Source organism: Podarcis filfolensis (assembly GCF_964270895.1).
Source record: "Podarcis filfolensis genome assembly, chromosome: 8".
Lineage (NCBI taxonomy): Eukaryota > Metazoa > Chordata > Lepidosauria > Squamata > Lacertidae > Podarcis > Podarcis filfolensis.
The window spans coordinates 18,622,699-18,642,140 of NC_139611.1; the positions used below are offsets into that span (position 1 = coordinate 18,622,699).

Here is a 19,442-nt window from a genome sequence, read left to right on the forward strand (position 1 = left end):
CGTTGAATGCAGCCCTGGACTACAACGACCAGAAATCCTTCCGGGTAGAGAGGCCATCTTGAGCGTTGCTAGGACACGGAGACGCCCCTGGAAGAGGTGGCGGTAGTATTTGGAGGAGGAGGGATCAGGTGAGAGAGAAAGATTATTTTGAGGATGGGGGAGTAGGTGTTAATTTTTAGGGGTGGTGGTCCACGAAGATCCCTATGCACATACGTTCCATAGGTGCAATATAGAAAAAGTTATTCTTACATTAAAAATAATAATACTAAATTATGTTGACATATATAATCATTATTTTTATGTTTTCAGTATTACATGCTAAGCAGTTAAGCAGAAACAATAGCACTGTATTCTTATCATTATTATTAACAATAATATTCACTATGCAATTATGCAAACATAAACTGAGTAATTTTTTCCACATTACAGCACAAGACTCATTCAGTTGAATCGTAGAAGATTGTTCCCTTTCCTTAACTCAGGCAGAAGGGAAATGAAACACAGTTCTAATTCACCTTTAAGCACACTGAAAAGAAAAAGAGAAGAGGTGGGGGAACCAAGCTGCAAAGTATTTAAAAATCTCAGATTGGTCCATTCACATATCTGCAAACTTCTGTCTAAACAAACTAACATACAAGCAGTCTGTGTAATACTAGTGCAGTGATAAATTTTGCATTTATTGCTCCACCCACTGTTGACTCTAGCCCTGCCCACTACTGTCAAGTGGCCCCTGGAAGATTGCCCAAGATGGGAATGTGGCCCTTGGTGTGAAAAATGTTCCCCACAAAGTTTTACTCAGAGTACACCAATTGAAATTAATGAACCTAATTTAGTCGTGGCCACGAATTTCAGTGGGTCTACTCCTGAGTAGCACTAGTGTTGAATACATCGCATAACACACAATCAATACCCATCCTCCATCAGCTGGTTAGCAAATAGAATTCCACTGCCCGGCTGGCTTTGCAGCTAAAGCTCCCTCTTTGGTTTTGCACCGCTCAAAGACATCTCAACATGAAACCCTGATTCTTATTATATCCAGGAAGGGGTGGAGAGAAGCCACAACAGTGTTTTGATGTCACCGAAGAATCAAAGGCTGCTTTGATTCAATAGATACCTTTGATTTTTGTAGGGTGGTGTGGTGTGAGGAAGGGAAAAGGTGAAGAGTCTTAAAGCCAGCGGAGAGAATAGGGAATCCCCTTCTATCCTGTAGCTTGGTCCAACAAAACACAACTTCTCCTGAAGACAAAAGGGTTTAACATGCAGCTCTTTACACTGTTATTACTGAAGCTCGCTGTTTTCAGCACTGATTTTCATTTTTTGGGGGGAAAAGAGAGATGTTCTGAAAAGGCCAATTGGCAGGTGACAACATTTCTATATGGATGCCCCTTTAAGAATAATTATAATAGTTATAACAAAGTGACAAAGAAATAACAATTCTTCATCACCCATAAAAGGTGGCTCTGTAAAGTATAATGGAAGCCCCTTATTTTTAGAATGATAACCATGGCTACCAAACAGCTCCCCCAAAATGCCAACCCTCTTTTGAAGACAAGGGGACAGAGACTAAGATATGGCATGACCAAAAAGTGAGAAAGGTCTGGACTGCCACCTTCTGAGGGGGCTGGCAATTTGGATCCACCAGCTGGTTCAATAGGAGGTAAAGTTGCCACCCTTCTTGCTTTCAACCTCCATCCTCAGGGTCTCCAGTAAGAAACAAGGGAGCAGCCTGCTTTTTAGTTGGCTCAAGTATTTGGAGACTAGTTCTGTCCCTGTGTTCATCAGGCTGCACCCCTGAACCACAAAGTAAAGCCATGTTCTCCCTCCTGACTCACCATCTTGCCATACATACACTACTAGGATGTGTTCCTACCACACAGGCCTCACCTGCTCACTTCTGAGCCTCAGGAGACATGACAACTAATTGGCTATTGAGCCAATGGTAGGATTCTGTGAGCACCTCAGCAACATTGCCTAGACCATGGGCCGGCAAACTAAGGCCTGCGGGCCGAATCAGGCCCAATTGCCTTCTAAATCCGCCCTGTGGATGGTCCAGGAATCGCCGCGTGGATTGCCAGTGCACATGCATTCTTCTCCTCTCCCTCCCTCTCCCTCACACGGTGGCGCCGCCTCCTCCTCCCTCCCTCCCTCCTCCTGGTTTCTCCCTACCCTGCCTAGAGGAGGAAGGGGGCTGGGCTTTGTTGGTGCCAGCCCCTCTCCGGAGCCCTTTCGCGCTCTGCTCATCGTCCCTCCGCTGCCACCACCAGCCCCTGCCGCTCGCAAGACACAGGAGCCGCGGTTGGCTGAGAGCCCCTCTCAAGCAGCGGCCATTAACAGCAGCCCCTCTCCAGAGCCCTTTCGTGCACCGCTCATCGTGCCTCTCTGTGTGCAGTGTGCATAGGAATTCGTTCATCCCCCCCCAAAAAATATAGTCCGCCCCCCCCAAGGTCTGAGGGACAGTGGACCACCCCCTGCTGAAGAAGTTTGAGGACCCCTGGCCTAGACTAAGATGCTAGGGCAGAGTGAGTAGCAACTACAGTGGTACCTCGGATTACATACGCTTCAGGTTACAGACTCCGCTAACCCAGAAATAGTACCTCGGGTTAAGAACTTTGCTTCAGGATGAGAACAGAAGTTGCACAGCGGCAGCGGGAGGCCTCATTAGCTAAAGTGGTGCTTCAGGTTAAGAACAGTTTCAGGTTAAGAACGGACCTCCGGAATGAATTAAGTACTTAACCCGAGGTACCACTGTATATAAGACCAATTGGAACACAATTGGTGCCTTGTGTCACCTGAGTCTTGGTGGACCAGTAACCGCACTACTGCCTTCTGGCCATCTCTGGTGGCTGTGCTGTGAATATCAGAGCACCACATTGATGCTGGGAGTAATCAGGAGTGGGAAGACTTTTTTCCAGCATGAGGGCCACATTCTCTTCTGGGCAACCTTCTAAGGGCTGCATGTCAGTGATGGGCAAGACTAGAGGTAAAAATGAAAGTCAATATGACCATTATATAGTAGGCTATTATTTATTTATTTGATTTATGTACAGCACTTTATCTAAAGATCCCAGGGTGATGTACAACATTAAGGAGACAATTTCTCAGCCTTTGGGCTAATATCAAGTCTAGTGAAGAAGATAATTCGCACAGCATAATGATAAAATAATGGTAATAACTTTCCCTCCGCCCCCCATTTAGCAAGCCATAGATTATTTAATGGTTGAATGGTTGGGTAAAGAGGAATGTTTTTGCCTGCCGCCTAAATCCATGTAATGATGCTCCCAGGAGAGCCTCTCTGGGGAGGGCATTCCACAGATGGGGAGCCACCACCAAAAAGGCCTGCTCTCGTGTTGTCACCCTCTGAACTTCTCATGGAGAGTGGCAGACATAGAGAAGAACCTTGGATGATAAGCACAGGGTCCGGGTCAGTTTCTATAGGGAGAGGCCTGAGGTCCTGAGCCATGTAAGACTTAATAGGTCAGCACCAGCAGTTTGAATTGGGCCCAGGAACTAATTGGCAGCCAGTGCAGTTGGGCTGGTATCAGCGTTATATGCTCAAACTCTCTTGTTCCGGTGAGCAACCTGGCTGTCAAATTTTGCACATGAAGTTTCTGAACTGTTTCCAGAGGCAGCCCCACATATAATGCATTGCAGTAATCCATTGACTAGCTTGTATGCACACTCACAGACTCCTCTTTACCCTGCATCCAGCAACCAAGAGGCAGTATCAGAGTTGAAGGGCACGTTGCAGGCAGGCAAAAACGACTAAGGTGGGACTTAGGGCCAGTGAGGGATGTGGTCAGGGGAGTCTCCAGTTTTGAGGGCAGAAAGGCTGGGTTGTGAGTGGGGGAAGCACTTGCAAGCACCTTTGCAAACGTCAGCCAGAACCATGGAGCACGGGAGCTGGTTTGTTTCTTGTTTAGCAATCAGCTTGAAAATTGTTTGCTTGTTTTTTGTTACATCTCTGTAAATGAAATGACTTGAGACTCACTTTTACTGAGAGAGAGAGAAATAAATAAATAAAAACAAAAATTGGAGGGGCCCAGCATATCCACTCTGTTAAGGCTGCTCAACTTTCATGCCTACTTGGTAATCCAGCCAGACATTTGGAGAAAGCCGTTAAAATCTTGGAAGAACACACACAGTGACATTTTTACAAATATTTTAATAGACTAGGTTATTGGTCTTGTGCACTACTGAGCGAAATTTTAATTATCTGTGTAATGAGGCTAGGACAGATTTAAGTGCTTCCCTGCCTGTCTTTTCGAAACGGTAGTCATTTGTTCCCACATTAACAAGCAGCAAAGGACTTCACTTCTGCTCCAATCATGGATTCATTTCAATAGGATTCAGATTATGGCTCTTCCTTCCCGGAGGTGCCCCCCCCCCCCCGCCCTGCGAAGTAGGAAAGGGCAAATCTGTTCATTTTGGTATCTCACTTTGCCAGTCTAAATATGAGTCTTCCCCATTTCTACATCAATTTGCAAGTTACCTTTTTTTTAAAGTCCTCATGAAAATTCATCAGCATTTTAGTGTGAATTTTTCCTAATATACACGTTAGTATGTAATTTCCCCTAATGTGTACATTCACGCAAAGTGATTTTTCCTAATGGGATGCATTTTCATATGTTGCTTTCATTAATATAAGCATTTTTATGAACACTTTACCCCAGTGTGTACATTTTTGTACCCATTACTTGGCTGGAGAGAAGCGTGAATTTTGAAGGATGGCTGTGTTTCAGTTTGTGTATTGTTTTGGAAAGTGTGAATTAGGTTGTTTCACCTTAAACTGCACACTGAGTCAAATTTCTCATTCAGCACTACCCAAAAACAAACATGATCTCCTTTCACTGTCAGAGGTAGTACAGGCCATTACCATTCTGTGCATGTTTAAAGCACCCACGACTGTGCATGTGTGCATTGTCATGAACCCAGAAGTGGCATAATAATAATAATAATAATAATAATAATAATAATAATAATTTATTTATTTATACCCCGCCCATCTGGCTGGGCTTCTCCAGCCACTCTGGGCGGCTTCCAAAAAAATATTAAAATACTGTAATACATCATAGTTACATAGTTATTGAATTACTACCCTATGTAGTAGTGATTTCATTAAAACCCACAGATGCTTTAAAGATCATTAGGGTCTTGACTGCCTTTCATATCCAGGTGAAAAAGATGGTGCCTAATACTTAAATACACAGAATCCAATGCAGTAGTCTTTGTCCACCTAAACATGTACACTAATTCAGACATCCAACATTGGTCCCACTGGACAAAATGAAGTAGGGAAAGTTAGCATTTAGAGGTGAATATCTCACTTAAATTACAGGCAGAGTAATTTCTCGGTGGAAAAACTTAGAAGTTCATTTTTTATTTCAACACATCAAAGAAAAAGGCATAAAAAGGGGGCGTAACTGTGCAGAGCAAGCTTATACATGCTCCGCCATCGTGGGGTTGCAATGACCCGGAATGCAACCCCTCTGCAAATCAGGGGTTGCTTGTATACCTCTGAATATTAGTCACTGGGAATGGCAGGTGGGGAGAATGCTCTTGCTCTCTGGACCTGCTTGTGAGCTTCCTATAGACATCTGGTTGACATTCTGAAACAGGACTAGATGGGCCTTTGGTTTGATCCATCAGAGCCCTCCCTGTGTTCTCGTTTCCTTATGAAGTGGACCACTCTAGGAAGTAGTCTTCCCAAACGTGGTTGCGGTGGAATTAAAATGTGAATTTCTGGCAAATGAACATTTGAACTTCTTTGTACGGAAGGTACGAAAGAATGATGGCATCGGGAAGGAAGAACAATTACTGTGCTTTCACAGTAACTCTTGAGGAATCTGATGATGAAGGGAAGGAGAAAAGAACAGATACTGAGAGCATGCAGGAGGCTTTCGAGAAGTTCAGAAGACGGCGGCAGGTAAGGGTGAACAGTGTTGTGGCTTGCACAAAGGCATTGAGATCAGTTGCCTGAATGTTGCTGGCTTTCCGCTAGGCATCAGAAAGCAACAAATGCTCACCTGTTAATGTTTGATATTAGCAGAAGAGGTCAAAACAGTGTAACCTTCCCATCTGGTTACAGTGATCTGTGCCTCATTCCTTTCTCGATTATTGTAATGTGCTATGCATGGGTTGCCTTTAAAGACCATTCAGAAACTTCAGTCGCTTCTGAATGCTTCAGCCACACTTCTTACAGTGGTGGGATTATAGGGCTCATACGTCTCTGCTCCCCCATCGCCACCTTTGTAGCAGCTGCAATGATGGCTTGGTTATTTCTGATCGCAATTCAAAGTGCAGGTTTTGAAAGCCCTAAGTGAAGGTAGTGATGTGGGTTTTCTGGAAAACAATCATATGCAAATTAGAGTAAAAGATTGTCTCATGCATTTTATGCCCAACTGATCACTGCGCTCTGCAGGAGAGGGCCTCCTGCAGATACCATCTTGTCAAGACTTTCGTTCCGTACAATGTAGGGATTAGGTCTTCAGCATGCTGGCAACTGCCCTATAGAATGCTCTCATGTTATATATTTGAGGGGTACCGGCCCTCTTGTCATTTCAGAAGCTGTATTAGAAGACCTTCCTCTTGTGACAAATCTTTTGGGGGGAGATCTTTATCCCAATCTTCATCTGCTGTGCAATTGTTTTTATATATAAAATCCATTCTTTAATGTTTTAATTGCATTGTCTTATCATTTGTGTGTTTGCCACCCTGGGATCCTTTGGGAGGAACAGTGTGTTAAGATTTTATGCATAAATGAATAACATCATTCTAGTTACAGGTAGGTAGCCGTGTTGGTCTGCCATAGTCAAAACAAAATAAAAAAAATCCTTCCTTATTGGTATGAGCTTTCGTGTGCATGCACACTTCTTCAGATACACTGAAACAGAAGTCACCAGACCCTTATATATAGTGAGAGGGTGGGGAGGGGTATTACTCAGAAGCGTGGTGGGAATGGGTGATTGGCTGATAGGTGTGGTAAACCTGTTGACGACTGTTAATGACTGCAGTTGGTCTTACAGGAAAAAGCAATGGGTGAGATGGCTAAAAATAGCTATATCATGTATAATGAGATAAGAATCCAATGTCTCTATTTTTATTAAAATGCTTTTCAAGTGCTGTAGACAGCACAGCAGTTGGTACATAAAATGGTGGATTTCCTCTTTATCTATGGGCTGGTATGCTGGATCAGATGTTACATTTTACTTAGATCTATTCTGCTATGTATACCAGGAAGCCCTGTCCAATTCAGGTAGGTGCTGGAGGTGTAAAACTGTAAATACCTCTCTGAGACACAGGATGTGAGCATGTCCAGTGATACTTCTTTTTCATCAGAAGTTGTCGTCCGTATCAATTTTGTATTGGCAAGATCCTTGAAATTTTCAGATGTTTGTGTAGTTTTAAATTGTATTTCTCATATGGAGATTAATGGTGGGACAACAAGAACGGATGCTGTGGGCCCTACTGATCACTAAGAGACTTATTATTTGAGCCTGAAAGGATAAATATCTGCTATTTCTTTTGCGATGGTTTGATGACATTAACACTCTTGTTACAATTGAGCACGTTTTATATAAACGCCAACTCTTGGATACATAATTGGACATTTAGATGGCATATATTGATCTATATGTGTAAACTAAGATGGATGTGTTGATGTTTAAATGTATTGTCAATGTAAGCTGAGGGTTATTCCTCCCCCCCATTTTTAAAAATAAAACATGTGCAATAAAAATCAATGATAATATTAGTTTTAAAGATGCATAGCAGGAAGCAAGAGAGTGCCCTCCTTCCCTGCTCACCTGGTGTGCCCACCCTGCCTCCAACACTGCTGACTGCTCATATGTGGGTGTCAGCATTTGAGAAGGACTTCAGGAACAGCCTTGCAGGAAGAGGCGTCTCTGACCCAGTGGAGGCTGGTCCATTAAGGTGGATACTACTACCAACAAAACACTAAAATACAATAACCTATTAAACATTAAAAGCTTCCCTAAACAGGGCTGCCTTTAGATGTCTTCTAAAAGTTTGGTGGTTATTTTTCTCTTTGACATCTGGTGGGAGGGCATTCCACAGGGCGGGCGCCACTACCGAGAAGGCCCTCTGCCTGGTTCCCTGTAACTTGGCTTCTCGCAGCGAGGGAACCACCAGAAGGCCCTCGGCGCTGGACCTCAGTGTGGTGTGGCATCTGTGGTGGGTGCCACGGAGAGGGATTCCTGAAATATATTGTTACATGCCACCCCACCCTCCAAGCAGTGAGAGGCGCAAGGGATCTCAAGCGCATCACCCAGGGTTTGGTTTCCTTGGAATGCAAGTTAGCAGAAGGTGTGGTGTCTTTAGGGCCTATGACTTTATTTCCACATACAGTGGACGCTCGGGTAGTGAACATGATCCATGAGGGAAGGACGTTCTCAACCCGCAGCGCCGCGTTTGTGCACATGCGGTTGCAATTCAGTGCCTCTGTGCACGCGCAAAGCGCGATTTAGCGCTTCTGCGCATGCACAAGTGCCGAAACCCAGCAGTAACTCATTCCAGTACTTCTGGGTTTGGCGCGGTGCGCAACCCGAAATCGCGCAACCCGAAGCGTCTGTAACCCCAGGTATGACTGTAGATACAAGCTGAGCATCGGGGGGGGGGGGGGAGGGACTCTCAGTCTTAATACCTCAACAGATCCAGCACGGAGCAAAAAACATTGCTCTCTGCCTGCAGTTTCTAGCATTTAGCTTTTCATCTCTCTCTCTCTCTCTCTCTCTCTCTCACTCACTCACACACACACACACACACACACACACGACCACCAACTCTGGCTATTGTTCTTTTCCCTACCTAGGATTGCATAGCCTCTAGCCGGGTGAACACAATGGGGTGGAATGTCTTCCCCCCTTTCTTTGGCACTTCCTTGACAAAGGACTAGTTTGGCAGGCTTCCTCTTACATATTCTGCCCCCACAGGTATTTTGTTGTTGTTGTTTAGTTGTTTAGTCGTGTCCGACTCTTCGTGACCCCATGGACCAGAGCACGCCAGGCTTTCCTGTCTTCCACTGCCTCCTGCAGTTTAGTCAAACTCCTGCTGGTAGCTTCGAGAACACTGTCCAACCATCTCGCCCTCTGTCGTCCCCTTCTCCTTGTGACCTCCATCTTTCCCAACATCAGGGTCTTTTCCAGGGAGTCTTCTCTTCTCATAGGTTGAAGGTTTGGAAGGGAACCCAGGGTTCCATCCAGACTGACTGGCGCCCCCCCCCCCAAATCATAACAATAACACTACATACTTTGAAAGTGCATAGAAATCGATTTGCTGACAACTCTGCTGGAGACACTGGCCCCGTTTCTCAGCTTACAAAGTTTTAGACAGCCATAAACTTCCAGGAACAAAAGCATCCCTTGATGCAAAGCATCCGTTAGAAGAAGAAGGAGAAGAAGAAGAAGAAAATCTAAACAGGTTTATCTTAAGCCCCAAATGGTATTGTGCAACCGGACACAGATTGAAAAGATGGATATGGAAATAACCAGTTTAGTCCACTGAGAGAGACATTGCTGCGAGTGTGTACGATATTCCGTTACCTGGTGCGAACATCCGCTGCATTTTAAGGATCCAGACAAGCTGGCTCTCCCCATTCATATTTAAGGAAAGAAAGTTTAATTCTTCTTTGATGCCTCCCAAGAGGTGAAGCTGTTGTCTTGATGCTGAAAACTCATCTCGGCACATAGTAATTCTAGGCATTATTAAAATTAATGATTGTTTTTCCTCCTTATAGATTTGTGCACCCGCTTGCAGATTAAAGCTCTGTGCACAAATTGTATTGGCTTGTTGTTTTACCTATAGATTTAATTGTGTGTCTTGGTAACAGCCTGAGTTGCTAATTAAGTCTGATGAAGATTATTCCTATATTAGTTTTTCCTTTGTGGCATTTGGTTTTAATTTTTGCTTAAAAGCAATTTTAACTGTTTCGGCCATGCCCTGCGTTTGACGGCTTCAGTTGCAACCCGTAGCTGCACAGTGGATTAGGAAGGTAAAGTGGGGCAGTGCAGTGCAAACTAAGACACTATTGATGGGGATGGGATGGGTTTTGAGGAGAGATCTGGCAGTGGGAAGCGGAATGTAATCAGAAGAAGGGGAAGATCTACAGCAAGTTGGAGAGACCTTTCAGGGACAGCAGATAGACGGCTAATCCAGCAAACTTTTAAAGGCTCAACTTCAAAAGCTCAATCTTTTAAAGGCCTTATAGCATTGAACCGCAGCATTAGAAGGGAATTTGGTGGTCATGTAGTCTAACCCTGCCTCCATAGTGCATGAAATATACTTGGAGTCGAGTGTGAATTTCATGCTCTTTATTCAGTTCATAGTAGTGAGGAATGTAAGTTCCCCTGAAATGTCTGCTTTATATACATTATTTATACAATGGGCGCCATGTGATTGGCTAATTCCAGGATTCTCCTGTAGGCCAATCAGGTTGTGGCTTCACTTCCACCTGGAGTTAGATTGGGTGGCTCCTGTGGACCAATCAGACTACTGCATTCTGGATCCTATTGTTCTAGGACCAATCAGACTGCTGCAATTTGGATCCTCTTCAACTCAGTACATAACAGTGCAAAAACAAACAAACCCAAAACCCTGTTGCGTCAGCATCCAGATAGCTGGTCACCCAGCCATAGCTTAGAAACAGGAAGGCAGCAAGGGTGTGGCACATCCTTGCATTTCTCCAGCCTTGGCTCAGTTGGAAGTAAACACTGGAGCGTAGAGGTTTGGAGAGATGCAGTGGAAGCTGGCTGCGGTATGTGCCTATCCCCTTGCTGTGGCCGTATAAGAGCCTGTCGGCAAGAAGGGAAGGGCAACTCAGCAGCAAGACAGGCGGGGAATGTAACTGGGGAGGCAGGCCCAAGGAAACTGCAGAAGGTTGTCTCCAACTAAGTTCTGTTCAGAGTAAGGTAAAAGTAAAGGTAAAGGGACCCCTGACCATTAGGCCCAGTCACGGACGACTCTGGGGTTGCGGCGCTCATCTCGCTTTATTGGCTGAGGGAGCCGGCGTACAGCTTCCTGGTCATGTGGCCAGCATGACTAAGCTGCTTCTGGCAAACCAGAGCAGCGCACGGAAATGCCGTTTACCTTCCCGCAGGAGCGGTACCTATTTATCTACTTGCACTTTGACGTGCTTTCAAACTGCTAGGTTGGCAGGAGTTGGGACCGAGCAACGGGAGCTCACCCCGTTGCGGGGATTCGAACCGCTGACCTTCTGATCGGTGTGTTTAACCCACAGCGCCACCTGCGTCCCTTCCTGTTCAGAGTAGATCCACTGAAATGACTTAAACACACAATTCCTAGTAGCTCCCTATGGCTAGGCTGACGCACGCCTTCTTCATTCAAGCCTCTTATTTGCCTCCTAAATGTTAGCACAGGAGTAAGGAACCTCAGGCCCTGGGAACAAATGTGGCCCTATGGACCTCTCTACCTGGCCCTTGGAATTCTCCCCGGGCCACACTCCTTCCCCTCTGCTCTGCTTCCTTGAGTGCTTTTGTCTGGCTGGGAAGTGTCTGTGAAATGGGGCAGCACCTATTAATTTGCCTGGGAAAGCCCCCACCCTTATGCTAAAAGAACACAGGGAGCCACTTTATATCAAGGCAGGCTTGGGCAGTGTTCACACTCGCAGAGTTTCCATTTCTGGGTTTTTAACCCGTGTCTGCACGACATTCTCCCGAATGCTTATGTAGCCTATGCTTTGCTTTAAAATACTGCTGTTGGATGCTTTGTTTCTCAAACCAGCTTCACACCAGTTGGAGTCCTCCAGCTATTCCTATTTTGTCTCCAGCCAAGGTGCAAACACCCTGGCATAAGTGTAAAGACATGGCTGCCCTGTGCAGACACAGACAGAAATGAATCTGACACTAATGAAATCCTGTGGATGTGAACAGCTGGGGAGAAAGCTGTTAACGCACTGGAACAACTCCACACGACTTCACTGCACTCTAAATCGGAAATGTGAGCCCCCTTTAGCTGTCCCTATCTAGCCCAGTATTGCTTCCTGTGCCTGACAGCAGCACTTTAGGCTCTCAGGCAGAAATAGGGACTCCATCATCTGCTTCCTGGTCCTTTCGAAGATGCCGTGAATCAAATTCGGGCCCTTCTGTATGCAATGCATGTGCTTTACCGCTGAGCAGCTGTCCCTCCCTAAAGGGATGGCGTACTGAGATGCGGCATTCAACATACATCTTCTAAAGTCACCCTGCGTGGCACATAAACAACAGCTGATTTTACAACGGTTGGTAGGAAGAAGGGGGGGTGCTCTCTGCGTTTGTGGGGGAAACAATTGAGATCGAAGCAATTATCTGAGGGGGCCTAAGTTAGCTGAGCTTGATATATAGCCATTGTAAAAATCCTCGCCGCGGTGGGGTTAATTATTTCTGGGCTGTGGTTAATTTGCCAGAAAACTGCGGTGCCTTTTGTAAGGTGTTAACGGTGGGGAGTCTGGTGCTTTCTGCGAAAGGGGGGTGCAGTTGGGTTGCCTTTCTCGTTTCATTAAGTAGAGACCAAAGTGCCGTGTCAGGAGGCCGTTTGCAGGGAAACCAGAGAGATTACACTAATATCACGGTCCCACCTAAAGGCCTAAATGGATTTAGGATGCCCAGCAGAAGCCGGTTACCTCCCACTGAGCACATTTTCTTATCTCTGATCCATGCCTTGTACTCTTAAGGCGGGCGCACAGCATCGCCCACCGATAGGGAAAGCGGCCCCGTTTAACTACATCTCTCAGCGTGAAATCCAAGCTGTTGGAAAACAGCTTGTGATCTCTTTTTTTGTTGTTGCCGTAGCGCAGTCTTGTTCAGTTATTTCTTTTCTTACATTTTCTTGTTTCCCAACTACTCTTGTACCATCCTCGCCAACATTACATTGGAAGCTGCCTTCTGCTGAGCCCAGGCCATTGGTCCATTTAGCTCAGGACTGTCTACACTGAGTGGCAATGGCTCTTCAGGGTTTCAGACGGGGGTCTCTCCTAGCCCTAACCTGGCGATGCCAGGGATTGAACCTGGGCCTTCTGCACACAAAGCAGTCCTGATAAGAATTCATCCCCTTGGGTCCCCAGATGTTGCTGGACTACAACTCCCATGATCCCTGAACATTGGCTAAGGTGGCTGGGGAAGATGGGAGTTGCAGTCAACCACATTGCATTTTGTTGCACCTTTTGATCTCAACTTCTGACTTGGCTCACCCAGTTTGAAGGGAGGTTATATAGGAACATAGGAAGCTGCCTTATACTGAGTCAGACCACTGATCCTTGGTCAGCACCTAGTTTTCCTAGAGCAGAGGAAGGGGAACTTGTGGCCCTCCAGATGATAATAGACTACCACCTCCATCACCTATAATGGCTGTTCATGCTGCCTTGGGCTGATAGGAACATAGGATGCTACCTTAGATGGTCCCTCTGGCTCAGTACACTAATTGGCTGTGGCTCTCCAGGGTTTCAGGCAGGGGATCTGCCCCAGCCCTAACCAGAGATGATGGGGATTGAACCTGCGGCCTTCTGCATGCAAAGCAGATACTCTGCCACTGAGCTGTGGCCCTCCTCTTAAGACACAGGAACATAGGGAGTCTCCAGCAGCTTTTCCTGAAGATGCCAGAGATTGAACCTGAGGCCTTCTGCACGCCAAGCAGGTGCTCCAACCTCAAGCCGGGTCTGCTTCCCTTGCTCTTTTGTCCTTCCCAGAAGTGGTCCAGCAGAAGCCTCCTCCTCCTCCTTTCATCTGGGCCTTGTCCTCAGCTTGGCATCGTGACTCGGCTCCCACTCCTGTGGAGAAGATGAAATGTCAAGCCAAGGAAATATTGGCGGAATGAGGGCCTTGTATACAATTTGTCTCGCTGCAAGAATATGCCTCATAAAGTTGAAATATGTGGACAGCCAGGCTGACAGTAAAAACTGAAGGCTCGTTACATTGCTTTTTGCTGTTGAATTCTCAATTACCAAAGCTGACAAGGCAGAAAGATCTCAAGGAAGGAAATTTGGAGGGGGGGGGGCTTTTTTTTTTTTGCCACAAAGGCAACTAAAATAATAATTTTTGTTATGTGTAATACTGGTGGGGGGCTTAGATTTGCATCTGCCTTCATCCATCCTTAAACAAATGTTGCCTACAAAAATACTTAGGCTAGAAGAAATCACAGACACTTAACTTTGCAAATAAGTGAATGTTTTATTCACAGATTTTCCAGAAGTTACAGTAAGCAAGTCTCCATTGGCAGTAAAATGAAGATGAAAAAGGTTCCAAATGACTTAAAAGGAAAAGAACTTGGTTTCCTTACAAAAAGGACTACGTAATCTCTGGGTTAGCAACGGTGCAGGCTTTAAAATCTCCATTTTGGAGAGATTCAGTTCACTTGGGTTTTTTTTTTTTTTTTGCAACTGGGAGCCATTGACCACATGTCTCCTTCTCTGGGAAGCATAGGAAAAAAGGAGAATAGCAGGAAACTAAAAGGTTGCAGGGAGTCTGCTAAGCTCCACCCCCATGGGCAATGCAGGGTTAATGCAGACAGGCGTGAGTCAGTAGCTGTATATTACAACATTTTGTAGTTTCAATATTTCTTCATTCAAGATTGATTTCAGCAATTTCTAAGTGCTTAATTACAAATGTCTCTAGGCGGTGTGCAAAGAAACTCAGTGCAATTAGTTAAAACCAGGAAACTAGAATGTATTTGAAATGCCTGCAGGAATAAAGAAGTCTTCTGTAGGTCCTGGCAGGTCAACAGGAAGAGGGCCTGTCTGACCTCAACTGGGAGTTCCATAAAACTGGGCTCACAACACTGAACATACAGTTCCTGGTGAATATGAGTCATGCATCCGGGCCAGGGGGATCACTAAGAGTGACTTCAATGATTGGGCAAGGATTTAAAGGTTCAGGCAGTACCTGAGGTCTCCTTGACCTAACAACTTAAGGGCCTTGCAAATTATTACAATAACCTTGACCCTGACCTGGTAGCATATGGGCACCCAGTGCAAGCTTTTGAGCACCAGCTATCAGTAGTCTGTCCCCATCAACACTCTATTCACAGTACAGTGGTACCTCAGGTTACAGACGCTTCAGGTTACAGACTCCGCTAACCCCGAAATAGTACCTCGGGTTAAGAACTTTGCTTCAGGATGAGAACAGAAATCATGCAGCAGTGGCGTGACGGCAGTGGGAGGCCCCATTAGCTAAAGTGGTGCTTCAGATTAAGAACAGTTTCAGGTTAAGAATGGACCTCCAGAATGAATTAAGTCCTTAACCCAAGGTACCACTGTATTTTGGAGCCTCCAAACCAGGCCCAATGGGGAGTCCCACACAGAGTGTGTTGCAAGTCTTGAGGTTACCGATGCATGGCTCACTGTGGTCAGACTAACTCTGTCCAAGGACTGCTATAGGCATACCAGCCACAGCTGGTAAAAGGCACTCCTAGCCACTAAGGCTACCTGAGCCTCCAGTAACAAAGATGGATGCAGGAACACATACCCGCCCTCCAATTTGAGCAGACAGTTTGGACCTGCTGACGCCCAAGATCCTGTCCAACTCTAAAGTTCTATAGCCATACTTTGGGTAGACTATTGCCTATGAATAAGTGATGTCTGTTAATGTCAATGGGTCTAATCTGTGTAGAACACAGCTGAACACAACCCAATGATTCTCATTTCCTCCCTTTCTCTCGACCTTTTTGGTGGCCCAAACCCACAAGAATTCTCCTTAAGTTCTCCTCTGATGTTTACACACTCCCCCCCCCACTTTCTGCTGCTCTCATCAGATGCCTAACATACTTCCAAGTTGAGTCTCCATCAACACCTGCCCATGTGCAGTACTCATTTTTCCAGAAGAGGCTGAGCTAAGCTTGGCTTAGTCTGCTCACAGCACTAGGAACTGATAAGACACCATGGTTGGCGATAAGAGAAACAGAAGGAGAGAGAGAGAAGGGCTCCCAGGAGACAAGAAGCTGATTGAAGCTTCTCGGAGGGAAATGGCTTGTTTATCGCAAACATCATGGATCATTAGCAAAAGTGGCAAGGAAGGTTTTGAAGAAAAAACAAACCTTGATTATTTATTGAGTACCGACGACGAGCTCCGCATCTTGCAAAGGCAGAAGGGAGAAGCCGACTTCATTTCTCGTGCAATTAAGAAGTGCATAATGCTTCTGAAGGAAGAAAGGCATTTGGAATTTTGCATGCAAATTTGCATGGAATAAATAATCAAGTGTGCGTGTGCGTGCAGGGGGTGGGAAAATGCCTTTGCATAAACACACACACGATTTGCCTGCTTGGCGTGCAGTTCCTGTTTCTTTTTCCCAGAGAAGGTTTGGAGCTGGAGGACTCCCTAGGAGGACAAACTGCCCCGTTGTGGTTTAACGCTAGAACTCGTGGAAATCCTAGGAAGCTGAATGTTGGAAGATTCAGGACGGAGAAAAGGAAAGACTTCTTCACGCAGCGCATAGTTAACCTAAGGAACTCACTCCCACAGGGGCCAAGCCCCCCAGGAACTTGCAGGGGAAAACTGACAATGATGATACTTTAAACAGAGGAAGAAAGAGAAATATTCTTGTTAGAAGGAATCCTTTTATAATCCACTCCTTGACATCGGAATCCCTGCTAAGAACATAAGAACCAAAGAATATGCTCCAGCACCCTGTTCTCACAGTGGCCAACCAGATTCTGCAATGGGAAGCCCATAAGCAGGACCTGAGTGCAACAGCCCTTTCCTGACTTGCAGTTCCAAGAAACTGGCATTCCGAAGCATTACTGCCTTTGGCAATGGAGAACATAGCCATCATGGCTAGTAGCCCTTGCTTGCAGGGATCAATCGATGGGAGCTTTCCCCTCCATCATAAATTTTAGCTCATTTATGTGTGACAGTGAGTGGAGGCTTCTTTCATCAGGATGAAGGCAGGGGAAAGTTTACCGTTCCCTTCTCTGCGTGCCGCAACCTCCGTTGAAATCTCCACCCATGTTTAAGATGGAAGGTACAAAAATGCCTGACATGGCTGCAAGCTGTTCTTCGCTAGGTCCTGAGACCCCGGAGGGCTGCTGCCAGTCAGAGAAGACACCACTAGTCTAGACGAACTCAGCCTAAGGCAGCTTCCTATGTTCACAGCCACAAAATACTTAGTTACCCTAATAATCCCAAGTAGCCTAATAAATTTGCACGACGGTGGGGGGGGGGGGGAGTAGATGACGCTGCCGTCACTGCAGGCAATTCCTCTCCCTTTGTCTCATTAACTGAACGGATGATTGTCAGCACCTGGGCGAGCCTTCCTTCCGAAAGAGATCCGTGTGTCAGAAACCGTTTGCGGGCAGAGCCTGACTCTGGAGATGAAGTTATAAATTAAGCTTTTATGAAGGCATAGAAAAGCATCCTGATGTCCTTTTTATAGCTACATATCTGAGTAATGGCAGTAAATTAGCTGACATGCACCCAAGGACATCTTACCCTTGTGCCACCATTGATTGCTTGGTTCTATAAATCCCACCCCCCCAGCATCTCGTTGGAGCAGAATTTATCGTGCCGAGGCCCTTAATATGTTTATGATGAGTCTAGATTAGGATGCTGTGATTTTCTGTCACTCAAGCAAAAATCTGGGAAATGGAGGCAAAGCTTGCCACCGCACGCGCATACATATCTCTGATGTTTTCTCCACCGCTGCAACGGGAGCACTGTTGGGCTGCGTGAAATGTGCTGGTTTTAGTGTATAAAGCCCTTGAACAACTTGGGATCAGGATACCTTCAAGATTGTCTCACCCTTATATGCCCAACCAATCACTATGCTCTGCAGGTGAGGGCCTCCTGCAGATACCTTTGTTCTGCACAATGTAGGTATCATACCCCAGTGTTGTGGTACCTACTCTTTGGAATTCCAGAGGCACTGTCTCTGTTGGGTTTCCAACACCTGCTGAAGACACTTCTCTTCCAACAAGCCTTTTCAGCAGAGATCTTTCCCCCATCTTCGTCTGTATTGGAAGTATTTTAAAGATGCGCTTAGATGTTTTATCATTTGTGCGTTTGCAGCCCTGGACAAATTTGGGAGGAAGAGCGGGATATAAATGTAATAAATGTGAAACAAATAAGTAAGTGAAGAGAGATAAACCACCTCTAGGCTTCTTCTTAGCTGGCCATGAAAGATTGTTCTATGCCAGGCATAGGCAAACTCGGCCCTCCAGATCTTTTGGGACTATAAGTCCCATGATCCCTAGCTAACAGGACCAGTGGTCATGGATGATGGGAGTTGTAGTCCCAAAACCTCTGGAGGGCCGAGTTTACTTATGCCTGCTCTATGCTGTGTCCAGGCTAGGCTAAGGAGGTACTTGCTTTGATGGCTTTTGATGTCTGGTGGCTGCTTGCTAGCGGACACCCCCTGCTTCCATGAGTATGGGCTGAAGTAGGGCTGCCATATGTCCGGAATTTCCCGGGCATAGCCAGGGTTCATCCATCGCAAAAGGCATTCAGGTGGAATTTTCAGGAAGTGGCTAAAATGTCCGAAAAACCCAGGTGTATGACAGCCCATATTGGAACCTCAACAACTTTTGTTTTCAGGTTTTCACTTTTTGAAATATTGCAACCCTAGCTGAAGACTAAAAAATAGGGTAGGCTGTTGGGACGTAGGAGAGAAAGGTTTGCTAGCAAGAAGGAACCCGAATATGACATTGTGTGGGTTTTTTGGAGGGTGCAGAATACATGCTTGCTTGCCACCCTCTTGCATAACATATATGTCTGCAAATAAATATTGACTCCTTAACTCTCAAGTGCTTCAGGAAAGAGAATCTTTAGAAGGCTTTCCCTTCCATTCCTACCAAAACTTTGCACAGCTCCAGAAAGCAAGGGGCATAAAACAAGCCCCTGGCAGAACCAGCCCAAGCCATAAGCAGCATTATCTGCCTGTAAATGGAATACTGGATAATAAAGGAAGCCGAATGGAGGGTTGTGCAGGCATAATTACTGGAAGGCAGAGGAGTAGATTTGCTTGAGTTATGTGCTGGCAGTAACCCCAAATGTCACCCATGAAATAGCTTCCACCCTCTTCTGGCCAACTGAAGACCGGCTCAAGTGGTATTTCAGAAATGGGAGGGCCACAAAACAAAAATACTCCCACTGTATATCGCAGCCCATAAAAATGCCAGAGTCCGCTATATACTTGCAGGATTTCTGGCCCATCCAGCGTCTCTGCAGGCAGGGACTCGGGGCAATGATGTGAAGAAAAGGGAAAGAAAGAAGAATGCGAGTATGTGCGTGTGTTTAAAGTAATCTAGGGGATTTGAGAGCAAAACAACAACAAGAAGCAGCCATTTCCCCATTGTGACAAAGTCGTGGGGCTTGAAAAACGGATCCTGCGTGCTGGCCCAAGACTGTCGTGGAAACAGCACCGTCTTTCCTTGGCAGAGATGATTTCGTGGGGAAGAGACGTGGTCTCACATTCACGATAGCTGATGCCCTGATAAATCTGTAAGTCTT

The 19,442-nt window shown here is 45.8% G+C and overlaps 1 protein-coding gene across 2 annotated transcripts in view; it reads left to right on the plus strand.

Moving 5' to 3' along the window:
• TTLL10 (tubulin tyrosine ligase like 10) overlaps nt 1–19,442 on the plus strand; it is a 201,768-nt gene continuing 182,326 nt past the window's right edge. The window contains exons 1-2 of one of the 2 annotated variants that reach the window (XM_083628543.1): nt 1–128; nt 5,776–5,923. In XM_083628543.1, coding sequence (XP_083484669.1) covers nt 5,786–5,923 — 138 coding nt within the window. In that variant the 5' untranslated portion in view covers nt 1–128; nt 5,776–5,785. The remainder of the gene's footprint in view (nt 129–5,775; nt 5,924–19,442) is intronic. The other variant, XM_083628544.1, reaches the window with a different exon arrangement.